Here is a 14,331-nt window from a genome sequence, read left to right as displayed (position 1 = left end):
CACTTCTCTGGTTGGTGACAGGTACTCTGTGATTAGTCGCTGTTGTCGTAGATGCCGCCGATCGTCATTAATTATAGCAGTCGGCCACAGCGGTACATACCGTATGACAGTAACCGCCGTTCATACAAAGTGTTAAAAAGAATATATCTAATGCTTTGGTTTTATTTATTTATTTTTTGAAACATCAAGTATCATTCTATAAAAAAAAAAACACATAAATTAAATATTTTTTGGTATCGTCATGTTTACATAGAATCTATAGTCTATAGTATATAGATTCTATATACAATTATCTGGAGTAATGTAGAAACGATGTGTCGTGTTAATACAATTCACGATGTATAGTGTATTATTCAACAAATCGTATGTCGACGATGGACACTAGCGCTATGACTACTTCACAAACTCGAAAAGTTTTTCTTTTAATTTGGCGAGTGGGTCAACTTAAACTGACTAGGGTATATAAAGCAGAACCGGATTGATAAATTGAGTCTACCATTATTATATACTAAGAGAAATAATCGTGAAGTGTATTGTGTTTGTGTACATTGTACAGCATCGTATGTCATTAAGTTTAGGCCATGACGTATTCATCGTGCATCATCGATTTATGGATACCGGAAAATATCGTAACGTTGTGTTTAGTCATCGTGGTGACGATCGCTTATTATTTTTCTACTTCGACGTTTAATAAATGGAAAAACCTAAATGTTCCTTACCTTAAACCGTTTCCGTTGTTCGGTAACACGTTGAACCTGGCTTTGGGTAAATACCATCCATTTGTTTTTTATAATAATATCTATGATGAATTCTCGGGTCATAAATACGGAGGACTGTATCAGATGAGAACACCGTATTTGATGGTTCGTGATCCAGAGCTAATCAACAACATGCTAATAAAAGATTTTTCGTCCTTCAACGACCGTGGTATCTACAAGGATTTCGAAGTGAATCCTATTTTGAATAACATATTTTTCATGGGAAATCCTGCATGGAAAACATTAAGAAACAAATTTTCACCTGGTTTCACATCGGGAAAACTTAAGTTAATGTATGATCAGATCAAAGAGTGTGGTGATGAATTAATAAAAAACATTGATACTAATTTGATTAAAAACAATAATGAAATTAATGTAAAAGACATCATAACGAAATATTCAGCCAATGTCATCGGCTCTTGCGCTTTTGGACTTAATTTGAATGTCATAAACGATGACAAATCCGAATTTTGTAAGTACACTCAAATGCTATTTAAACATTCACTTAAACAGGTTTTTGGACAAATGTGTTTGATGATCAACCCAGCACTTTTGAAAGCTTTAAAATTGAAGGAATTTCCAAAAGAGATAAATGACTATTTTAAAAAAATTATTAAAGAAACTATAACGTATAGAGAAGAAAATAAAATAATCAGAAACGATTTGGTTCAAATTATAATGCAAGCTAGAAAAGATCTAATTTTTAATACAAATTTATCTGAAAACGGTGAGATATTATTTATTTATATATCTTTTTCAATTTATCAAAAATAAATAATTTTTACTAACTATTTAATACCGCATAATAATAGTACAATGAGTAATTTTGAGTACTATTTTAATTTTAAATTCTCAAGTACCTAATATTGAGTAGCGACAATCATTGAATTTAAAAGATACTCATTAGTGCCTCATACAAAAAAATATTAATATTAAAAAAATCAATAAATGTAAAAAAAAAAAAAAATTAAAATTTCGTTTTATTAAAATAATCTGAAACGATTGGGTTTAAGATTTTATGCAAATAAGACAGGATTTAGTTTTGAATACAAATTTACCTGAACATGGTGAGATATTATTTATTAATAAATCCCTTTATAGTTTACTAAAAATAAATAATTATTACTGATTATATATATATATATGGGCGTCCCTAGGGGGAGGTAATACAAGGACTTGACCCCCGCTAAAGTTTTAAATCTATTTCCTAATTGTAATAATTTAATATTATTCTGACGAAACATAATAGTGTTCTATAAATAAAATGTATAAAAAAATCTTTATTTATATTTTAAATTAATTTTGCCCCCTTCCCCCCTAGAAAAATATCTGGGGACACCCGTGTATATATATAATATCGCATAAGTACCATGATTAATTTTGATTTAATATTTATGTAACATTTAATAATGAGAGTTGTAGAATTTAAAAATCACTCAATAGTGTTACATTACAAATATATAAAACAGTAAATACTAAAATTAAAACTATTAATTAATGTGTTCAAATTTAAAATCTTATTTCAGAAAAATGTACTGACGTACATGTATCAGCAAATGCTTTTGGTTTATTTATGGCTGGGTTACAATCAGTTACATCTACTATAAGTTATTGTTTATATGAACTAGCATTAAACAAATCTATTCAAGACAGAGTACGCGAAGAGATTCATTTTAAATTATCCAAAAATGACGGAAAAATCAATTACGTGTTTTTGATGGATCTTAAGTACTTGGATATGGTTATAGCCGGTAAATTTTATATTTTATTTTTTTTCAATAATAATAATATTCGATTTTGTTTATTATTACTTTTGATCAATAATTGAATTGTATTAAAAATATTTTTTAAATAATAAAATATTTTTTGTTTTCTATTATAATTTGAAAGTTATTTAAATCACATTCTCATTTTGTTTTTTAAATTATAAAATAATCAAAATAATGGATACATAATATGACCATTATATTTTTTAGAAACATTACGTATGTATCCTACGTTTATTGCATTGTTCAGAAAAGCGACACAAACATATCGAGTACCCAACGATTCATTAGTAATTGAAAATGGACAAAAAATAATAATTCCTGTTTATGCACTGCATTACGATAGCAAGTATTATACGAACCCTAAAAAGTTTATACCTGAAAGATTTACGACAGAAGAGAAAGCTAAACGGCCAAACGGTGTTTACCTGCCATTTGGTGATGGGCCTCGCATGTGTATAGGTATATTTTTAATACAAAGTTTAAATGAAACAAATGTATATAATATATATATTTTAATTTTCCAGGAAAACGTTTCGCAGAAATGGAAATGAAATTGGCAATTGTTGAAATGTTAACTAAATTTGAAGTATTACCGAGTGAAAAAATGAAAATTCCTTTAAAATATTCTAAAAACGTTTTCCAACTGTTGCCAAAACATGGAATTTGGTTAAAATTTAAAAGAATTAATTAACCAAATATGATAGCATGTTGCAATAAACACAAACTTGATTCTTTAATTTAATTTTCAATCGAAGAATATTGTATGGTTTTTATTTTTAGTTATTTTTAACATTGTTTTGTTATAATTACATTGATAAAAACTATGCAATGACCAAATTAAATAATGAAAAATTTTAGATTTTAAACGGAGCAGGAACTTATTTATTTAATAGTGATATTTATTTATTTTTGTTTGTCGTTATCTCTCGAAGCAGTAAAAATATTTCTTTGTTAGATCTAACACTAAAACGCTTAGTATTCATCTTAATAATTGAGAATAAAATGTAATTTAAACCTATATATATTTTTTTATAACTAGATTCTTTATTTCTTGGTAAATTTGTTTTTTTATTTTGTTCGTTAAATATATTTTTATTTATTTAATATAAGACATTCTATTTGTGTTTATTATTTTATCACATAACTGATTCCTTTTATTTATTTTGAGTCTTTACTTATAGATATTATAGTGTGTTGTATTTTTGGTTAGCTAATTCACTTTCAAATAAATAAAAATTTCTCAAAGATATCAGAAACTCTTTGAATTTAACTAAAAGTATTAAAAGATTTCACTTGAAATAATATTTTTTTAAAAAGCGTTGAGTTTGAAAACTGGTGTATCTATTAATTTTTTTTTTGTCTTTGCACTTAATGATTTATTTTAAATTTTTAATGATTTTACGAAGATGTGTTTATTTTAATCTGTCATAACTAGTTTGTACTTTGAAGAGGTAAAAATGAAAAATTCTTAGTTTTTTACTTTATAAGCAAAAAAACAAAAAAAATTAAAAATTAAGAAAATCAAAATTTAATTTTAATTTAAAAATAGAAAAAAATTTTATTATTTTTTTGACACTTTAGCTTTTTTTGAACTATTTATAAGTAAGACAAATTTTTAATTTAATGTTTTTGCAGTAAATTTCTACTCAAAATTATCCACAAGGTCAAAAGTTCTGAACGGAGTGAAGACTTATTGATTTAATAATGATGTTTATTTATTTTTGTTTATCATTACCTCTCAAAGTAGTTACATTTTTAACATCAATATTTTTATTGTTATTGTAACTAATACTTAAACGTACAACATTTTATTATTATTATAATTAATACTAAAAACATAATAAATTTATTAAATTTAAAAATCTATTAAATTATTTAGATTAAAACGAATTATTTTAATATCTATATCAAAAGAACATATCACTTTGTGATATATACTTGCAATTCGATTCCGTTCAGAATTTATCTTGCGTACAACTATAATATGTTATTGAATTCAAATTTAAAACAATTCTAAGAATGACCCACTTGCATATTCTTTTTTTTTACAATTTTTATTAAATGATTTATACCTATGATCGTTTTATCTTTATAATAAATATGTTAAGTTATTATTGCTTGAGAGTGTACAAGTTATATTCTTTTAAATATTATATAACATTTCCTTTCTAAATTGTTCATAAAAGTTGAAGGTGAATAACAATGCGTTGACTGTACATTGGCTCTGTTGTGGATTTATTAATTATTTTATAAAATTATTTATACTATGTTGTACACAAGCCCGGATTAAGGGGGGCAGGAGGGGCCAAGTCCCCGGGGCCCACGTGTATTAAGGGCCCATAGTTTTCTCGATTTAAAATTACATTAAGTGATAATTTGTACTTTTTATAGTACCTATATTAGTACCTACAAAAATATTTTTATTTTTTGCTTGTTTGAGCTAACAGTCGATGGGGCCCGTCGACCGTGTTTACCACCAATAGTATGGTAAGTGGGGAAACATAGCGTCATAGCCAGGTTTGTGTTTATTGGGAATAGTCATATATTTTTATATTACTGTATTTAAAAATAGAATTGGGAAAATTTGTTTATGTGACTATCTCGGTCATGAATACTCATAATTCAGATACCTACCGACTAAAACTGTTTACATGAACAAAACTTAATTTTATGTGTAAATATATATTTTAATAAAAATATAATATTTTTTAATATTTTTATCCTCATCAATCGTTATCATACTTAAATAAAAATGTTAAAATTTGTTTTATTGTATAATTTTATAATTTTAAAGAATTGTTTTTATTGTAAAAAATAACAAATTGTATCTGTTCATCCAATCTTGTTATATATATATTTGAATTAAAAGTTAGTACTACTAATTGCAGTTGGAATTTGAAAGAAAACAAAATTAATTTTCTAAAAAATAAGCTAAAATTATGATAAACATCAAATTATTTATTTTATAAAAAAAATTCATACTTACATAATAAATTGTTTAGTTTGTTTAAAGATTAAAATATATGTAAAGAAATATGGATATTTTATTCTTTTATAGTCATCAGATACTAGTAGCAAGTAATGTAAATTTGCTTTAATTGCTGGTCAAATTGAGCTGTCTAGTCATATAGTTCACTGTATTTTTTGTATAATTATATAAACTCTACTAATTGCCACTGAAATAAAATTAAAATATTTGAACCAGGGTTATTATTTGTCAATAATATGTATAAATCATTTAATAAAAAAAATAAAATTCTGTACTGGTTCACGATAAAAAAATCACTCTGTATAATGTGGTAAAATTTCGGGTACATATGTTAGTAAATATCTTCTCCATTTTAAGTTTCTAAAAATTTGTTTGTAACAGACAAGCCCGGATCAAGAGCTTTAGGGGCCCAAGGGCCAAACATGGTTGTTTTATTACTAAACCTTTTTTGGGATGAGCGTGTTTTTTATTACATATTTCACATAACTGTAAATATAATAAAATTATATCCCTGGTAATATTTTTGTATTTTTGTTTTATTGAATTCTCCATTCGGTTTCGACCACCATGGCCACAATTTATATGAGCCATGTGCAATATATCGAACATTTCATTGCATTTTACAAAATAAATAATGTCACCATTGGTTTTACTTGGTGGAACAATTAATTTTTTAAACTCACCGATTGTGAGTATGTCAAATCTGTTTAGTCTCCTGTATTTATATTTGATTTGACCTTTGCTTGTTCTACCTCTTTTATGAGTTCATCGTATTTTTTATCACTTATTAGAGAACTGCATTCACTTTTTGTAATTTCTTTAAGTTTTAATTCAAATTTAGTTTTAAAATCAGATACACACATTTCATTAGTCATTGCTAAAGACGTACTAATATAAGCTCACAAAAATACGAACTACAGTACAATTTTGTACCATTTAGATAAGGTGTATTTTGTGTACCCTTAATATAACGAGTTGATAAAATACAATAACAGCGATAAATTAACAAGATACGCGTGGACATCTATAATCGTAATAATCGATAAAAATTACTATTTGTATTAAATATTAGCGAACGTATTTAATACACTAGGTACGGTTTTACCCTTACGATAAAAGTCAGTATACGGTTTTGAGGTTTAAATGTATTAATTGGTTAGGTTTTGGCGGTTTTGCCCAAATGATGTTAGTCATAACTAGGTTTGCCCGGTCAAAAGCCGAAATATGACATTTTGCCCAAGGATTGTGGGCAATTCGCGTTTTGCCCGTAACATATACATATAACAAGATTGGATGAACAGATACAATTTGTTATTTTTTTTAGTCACAGCATTGGACATGTCACCTAATAACTTAATACGTATGAATAAATGATTTTTTTTTTGTTTATAGAATAAATCATTTCTATAAATAATTTAATGTTTTTTTTTTTTGCATTCAGATAAAAAAAAAAAAACAGCGCAGCATCAAGACCATTTACTTCTACATTTGTAAAATTTGTTTGTCACATTATTAGTTAATTGTATGTTTAAATAATTATTAATAAGTTATTGATTTATTATTTTCCATAATTAGGGCTATGGAGTTTTTATTGACCTAAATTAGCAAATTGAAAATTTTTTTTTAATATGATAATGTCATTTTTATGTAATATTAAAAGATTTTTATATCATAAAATATTAATTAAAAATTAACATAATTTCAAAAAAAAGTGTAAAAATGAATAGTTTTTTAAAACATCCATAGTCCTAAAAATATGTTGTAATCTAGAGTAGTGGACCTTTTTGGACTCTCAACCCATTTTTTAGGCCTTTATTTTTCGTGACCCACGTAAGCCTGATAAAAAAGAACAAATTGCTTATGTAAAATCATACCAGTGTAATATGAAACATTATACTTTATATATAAAATAAAAAAAGTAAAAATAATAAAAATAATAATATCATTATTATTTTTTTACTTTATATAATTTTATAAATTTAATTTTTATTTAAAAAAAAGACTTGTCACGACCCAATTTTAAGTCTTACGCGACCCACCGGTTGAAGACCACTGATCTAGAGTAGATAATATAAAGTATGTTCAATGTTCATTTATTTTTATTAAATTATCTAGGGTAGTGGACATGTTAAGTGTTAATATTTTTTATTGGTTATGACCTTACCCAAATTCTGCAAAAATTTGCACTACGGAAATTTGTTCATACTCTAGTAAAATTATTGATAACTAATGTGTTTATTTCCTTTGATAGTTTAGTATTGAATTAATGTCCATTATTTGGTCTATCCACACACAAGATAGTTTTGATATAAAATGCAAATTATACATTATACAAAAATATATCTCAGAATACCCAATATTTATAAATGGAAAGTGGGGTAGGCACTATGAACAACGGGCTCTGGGCCTATAGCCCCACATCAGATTAACAATACAAGACTCACCTCCTTGATGCGTCATTTTATTTGTGTAATCAAAATAACTTATCTATTCTATTTTTTTTTTTTTTAGTTTTGGCTCTAAATCCTGAATCCAATTACATAAATTATACATTTGTATCTGTATTTATGAATTATTTTTCTAAATACATAGAAATTGTTGATTTACTTTGTTTTAAAATGAATAAATATTTTCTGTTTAATATAATCATTTACTATAGTAATTAAGATACACCATATTGTTTTAAAAAAAAAATATTTATTTTGTAATTTACCAGTCCATCTGATATAGAAATATAAATTATATTAAATAAATACACATGTATTATGTATAATTAACAAATAATAAACTTAAATAAATTAACAAATTATACAACATAATATCTTCTTTATAAAACATAAAGCATTGAGTTTTCCAAATTTATATAATTTTTATTATCTATATTACATACCTATATACTTACATATCACTGTAAAACATAATTGATTGAATGATGAATATGACATGTTTCACATAGGTAAAAAAAATAAAGGTACCTATCTATTTCCTAAATGTACAGTATTATTGGTTTTTCACATTTTATATATTCTCAGTTGAATTAATCCTCTGGATTCCTCAATATTAAATAAATATTTTATTTTATTGTAAACCACAAAAATTGTTTCAACGTTAAATCAACTACAATGTTTTACTCTATTACTGAAAAAATGGATATGTGGTTATGCTTTATAGAAAGTGGAAAAAATAAAAGGAAAGCCACTCTATTGTACAGCCAACGATTTGGGCTTGAGAGGCAAGTTCCTAATTCAAGCATTTGTTTAAGATTGGAAAAAACTTAAAATCTATGGGAAGTTTCAATAAGAGTAAAAATAGGAAATGTACCAAAACTACTGAAGAATATTCTCAAATTATGTTACAAAAATTAGAAGGAAATCCTAATACATCTTTAAGAATAGTATCGAGTAAGTAACACATATACTGTATATATTTGAGCTTGAGGTCTTCCCTGACACAGTAAATCCTCAAAAAATTATTGCCTGGTTTCCATATTGTGATCATACGTATGCTCCAGTTCATTTTATGGGCCCATATAATCAGTGCCGCGTTAAGCTATGTTGCCACCACGGGGCAAATTAAAATATGCCGCCCTTACAAAAATTACAATTCAAAATTATTTTCAACACACTATTAATTACAGTCAGTAGCGTACAATATGAATGAAGTTTTGGAATTTTTCTGAGCAAATTATCAGTTTTTTTTAGTTTTTCTTTTGTCGCCTTTTTGTATGCTGCGCCGCTTAATTTAATTCGTTTGTCTGACATTATTAATATAAAAATATTGTTACCAATTTAATTTTTCAATTAATTCTTATTACACTATTTGTTGTCAAAATAATATTTTAACTGTCAAAAAAAAAATCATCAAATTGAAAATACGAGTATGTTTGCACATTTAACAGTACAATGTACTTATAGTTATATAGTCACACAAAAAAAATTATAATTATTAATTTTTTATTTTATGTTGATTCTCCAAAATTTGCCGCCCCGTCAAACATCATAAAATTTGCCGCCTTGGGGCAATTGCCCCCCCCCTTGCCCCCCGTTAAACGCGGCTCTGCATATAATCTTGACTGATAATCTCCTATTTCCTTTGAGAATGATTTAATTCAGTTCAATTATGTTTTATACTATTTTATTAGATGTGGTTTGTGTTTATTTCACAAACACATTGATATAATTCTGGCAAACCATGTCTCATTTTTTTGTGAATCAAGTATAAAATTACTGTTATTTATTAATTATCATGTTTTATTATTATTTATTTAGAAGAAGTAGGAATTTCATATAGTTCAGTACAGAAAATTGCGAAAAAAAATAAATATCATCCATATAAACGAAATACTGTTCAGTATTTAAAATTTGATGATTATTGATTATGAACGTCGTCTAGTTTGGATTGCAAAGGTGCTTATTTGAATTCTACCGGTATTTATTATCGTTTATCTACTAATACGTGATAAGATTGTATACCAGGAAACAGTACCAGTGTTATGTTGTGTAACCATGATGGTAAATTGTAAAATGTTATTTTTATACTTTACAAGCTGCGCTGCTGCTGGCTAATCGTTCACTTCACTTCACTGACACTCGGTGTTCTGGTGGGAGTGAAAATAGGACACTTTTTTTATCTAATAGTATTGTTTATCTATCCTGTTATTATCAATTATGACCCTAATGGCTAGTGTTATATTGAGATAAAATTTCGTTTTGACTTCTGGTTTTTACTGTTGGGTTTGTAAGATTGCCCAGTAGCAGTAAATTGAACGAATATCGAATCATTAATAAGTCGCAAACGGATTACTCAAATTAAATTCTATAAACGTTGAAATTATTTTTTTCAGTATTTTTATAGATTTTCGTTATCGAAAATAGGTATTGACATTTGAAAATCGAAAGTTGATAGTGTTTTATCAAATAAGAGAGGAAGTTAAAATTATCAAAATTGTAACACAGTGTAAAAAAGTAAAACCTAGAAAGTTAAAAAAAAAAAATTATTGTAAAATTCCTAATACTTCCCGATATATTAACTGGTTCACGATAAAAAAATCACCCCGTATAGATAATTCTAAGTTCTAATCAACCAAATAAAAATAGTCTATATCTCTGTGCATGAAAATTTGTAGTTGAAAACAATTACTATTTAGATAGGTATAGATAAATAACATAATCCATAACCTTAAATAGAACAAACACAATTAACATATAAAAAAATAAATTAAGAACCATAATGTGTGTAGGTATGTTTTTAAAAATCTAACACATCATAAAAATGAGAATGAGTGACAAATGGTTTTAGTCACAAAAATAAACATAACACAATTGTGTAAAATTTTGGTACTATCATTTTTATAATATTATATGCAGTAGAACAATTCTTTTAATAAGTCAATGTCAACCTTCATAATCTCAAAAGTATATTAATGATTTAAAAATATTTATTTTTTTCATAATTGAAGAATTACATTACAAAATATTATAGGTACAACATTTAACTGTGATAACTTCAATAAATTATGTAAAAAAAAAAAAAGCAATAGATTTAGTTGAGTGCCCACACTGAATGTATTCCTTAACGATGTACGTTTAAAAAATGTAAGCCCTTTATTTAGAGTTTAGATTTCTGTATAGATACCTTCTACTTAGTGGCTTATACTATCTACCGTCGTGATTAATAATTATCAATTTCCGTATTCGTGCCATTTCACATTATAATGAATACATATAGATAAATAATCACTTGGTCTTTGGACTTAGTAGCCTACTGTCCACATACTAGTTCCTACTATTCTCTGATAAAATTTTAATAAGCAAGACTAAAAAAGTAAATTTATACATCTCAACTTTGAATTAAAAATGTGATTAGATGAATATTAAAATATAGTTGGTTTTATTACAATAAAATGTTATATTTCTTATTTTAAAATAAAATGGGTAGTTGCCAATTGGCCACTATGTAATATTTGTAAATTTCACCTTATGTATTAAAATAACTTGTGAGTTGTGACTTATGTAGGTAGCATGGATTTACCTGTAGTATATAGTAAATTATAATTACAGAGTATTGATCCTCGAGTTAATATTATATAAACAATAGACATAATTCCACATTTTATTAATTACTTCAAATAAAATTTAATAGTATACATTTATTATATATTATAATTTTAATTCAAATTATAAAAATGTTATCAACTTTTTTTAATATTTTTAGACTTTACAGCATTCTCAAATTTTTTTCAGCTGTAAAATTAATTGTATACCTTCTGCAAAATATGTCTATGTAAAAACCTCGTGTATACTGCATAGGAAAAAATAATTTACAAGCCGAGTCCTGTTGTTAGGTGTAGGTGTGTAGTTGATGAACATAATAATTGGCGAAAGAATGTCACATATTAGTAATATAGACTATAGACGTAAATATAGGATACAAGCTTATAGCTCAGAAATTTTCAGCCATTGAACCCAGTTTTTATATAGGTATTATACAGATTACAGGTTTTATGGCTATAAAAAAAAAATAGTCATAAAACCTGTATAATATAGTGCTACCCTACACGGCTACACTATAATAGAACGGTTTTGATACTCGGTAAAACCGAGCAATTACCACGTGTAAAAACCGTTTTTGTGCGGCCTTTAAATCAAATCATACGCATTAGGCCTCGCCTGCCCTCATGTCATATGGTGTACATATTTTAATGTAATATTATAAATTTTATTGTATTATTAAATATTGATGATAACTAGAAAGTACTCGTATAAACTCTTTATAAATATAAACTCATATTTATTTATATTTGTTTTATCAATGGCTAAAAATCTATAGGCATGCGTTGCAAATTGCAGGGGCAGCAGTGTGCTTTTACTTCCCTTGCAGACCGATCCAACTAAATTTAAAAGGGTTAATAGTTCATTATATATCTAGGCAATGTACTGATGAACCTAGTATGGGATATGGATGCAAATGTGTAGGAACTAAAACATAAAAATACTATATAGTTAATAATCTATTTATTATTGATTTTAATTTTTAATAGGTATGAAATATGAACTACTAATAATGTAATAGTTGTACCTAATACATTTTATCTTTGTGTTATTTTGTGTTAATTAATATATCTAGAAGAAAATGAACGGTAAAATTATAGACTTACGTACACCTAAATAAAAACCCTGCACACTGATATGCCTACTACCTACAAGTTACAAAGTACGAACCATGAACTTACTATAACATTTAATTTTTATACAAACACCTAATTAATAGTCTATATTATAGTCAACTAAAGTAATTAAATAATTCTTTGGTTTGCTTAAAAATTAATAATTTTTTCAGTTTAAAATTTTAAGCAAATCCGTTACATAATTATATCGCGTATAATTTAACTATAGAATATAATAAATTATATTTGTTCTGTTGTTTACTGATGCTCGAGTATAATATATTAGGTATGTATCTATGACTTAAAAAGACATGACATATTGATACATATTATATATCAGTGGCGTATATAGGGGGGGGGGGTTTAGGGGTTCAAACCCCCCCCGAAATGTATGGTTGGTATTGGCCTTGATTTTGATTGTTATAATATTATATCATATTATTTAATATTATTATTATTATTATTATATAATGTCAGGATTTCTATGAAATACTACAAGATAACGACGCGTCGTAAGTCGTGACGGACCGCTGCGAGTTGTCGACGGTCTATATACATATAATATATAGTTAGTATAGAAGTCTGTGTTCAATATACGACGATAATCTAAAGACGAAATTATCGATATTATTATTTCTTATTATTTGGTTGTTAATTATTATGAAGAACCAGACAAACAAAATTTAGTTTGTTTTCGGATGTCAGTTGTTTCGTTAAGTGTCGCGTGTGTAACAAAATATTAATTATTAAATATGGCATCACAACCTTCATTATTACATTTTTTTAATAAAAAAGTAGCTGTGACTGAGCCTGAAAAACATGATGATAATCCTTGTTCATCCACTACTATCAATAATAGCAAAATTGATAGTAATACTGATTTAAATGAATTAAATGTCTATAATTATTAAAATAAAGTTAGTTTATAATATTGATTAGGTAAATAAATTTTTTTTAACCCCCCCGGAAATTAATTTCTATATACGCCACTGTTATATATACTGAAACTCAGTGATAATAATTAATAAATAGGTAGGTATTAACCTATGAATTGTATATATTGTGTTAACGTTATCTATTAATGTACCTATTATTGATTCATTACCTATTATGTAGGTACTAGCATTGATTATAGAATAGACTATTCTATAATCAATGGTACTAGGTACTTCGTACAGTCGTACCTTTACCACATGGCACATACGTAGGAAAGCTTTTTTTTTTAATCGTGACGCATAGAATATTATTATCTTGTCATGATCGAAATAATATTATTGAATTTAACTTTAGTTTGTGGTTCATAATGCTATCATACCTGTATAGATATATTTTATAGAAGTAGTTAAGTGTTGCGACCAAATCAACACCTTAACAAGTACTTATTTTGCTCGTTCAATGTTCATATCATCACAAATTACTGATAGGTCATAATTTAATATACCTTCTTTATTGCTGTTTTGAAAAAGATTACATAGATATTATACACATTTGGTTCAAGGGCACAAAATAATCCCATTGATCCCCGATCGCCTTGCTTACATTTACTACTAGGTTTAAAGTATATATTATTTCCCCACACTAAATATTTAATTATTTTTCGTATGGCAATAGTTACAGTGCTTACCATATTATTATAACCACTTATATAAT

General features: G+C 26.3%; 1 protein-coding gene across 1 annotated transcript; it reads left to right on the top strand.

Moving 5' to 3' along the window:
* Window positions 1–279: 279 nt before the first annotated feature.
* On the top strand, window positions 280–3,218 carry LOC112593092 (probable cytochrome P450 6a13). The gene is made up of 4 exons (XM_025337359.1): window positions 280–1,485; window positions 2,285–2,509; window positions 2,735–2,986; window positions 3,052–3,218. Exons 1-4 carry the CDS (start codon window positions 582–584, stop codon window positions 3,216–3,218), a joined length of 1,548 nt encoding a protein of 515 aa, XP_025193144.1. The 5' UTR covers window positions 280–581.
* The last annotated feature ends 11,113 nt before the right edge of the window (window positions 3,219–14,331 follow it).

The sequence above is a fragment of the Melanaphis sacchari genome, unplaced genomic scaffold (assembly GCF_002803265.2).
Source record: "Melanaphis sacchari strain LSU unplaced genomic scaffold, SCAv2.0 Contig1_pilon_pilon, whole genome shotgun sequence".
Classification (NCBI taxonomy): domain Eukaryota; kingdom Metazoa; phylum Arthropoda; class Insecta; order Hemiptera; family Aphididae; genus Melanaphis; species Melanaphis sacchari.
Note: the sequence above shows the minus strand (reverse complement) of the source record. Positions and strands in the feature narration are given on the sequence as shown.

Bases quoted from the DNA above. Each gene is read 5' to 3' on its own strand.
- LOC112593092 (XM_025337359.1), top strand. From the start codon at position 582: ATGACGTATTCATCGTGCATCATCGATTTATGGATACCGGAAAATATC. The intron at 1,486-2,284 runs GTGAGATATTAT...ATCTTATTTCAG, and splicing joins TACAAATTTATCTGAAAACG to AAAAATGTACTGACGTACAT. The intron at 2,510-2,734 runs GTAAATTTTATA...TATATTTTTTAG, and splicing joins CTTGGATATGGTTATAGCCG to AAACATTACGTATGTATCCT.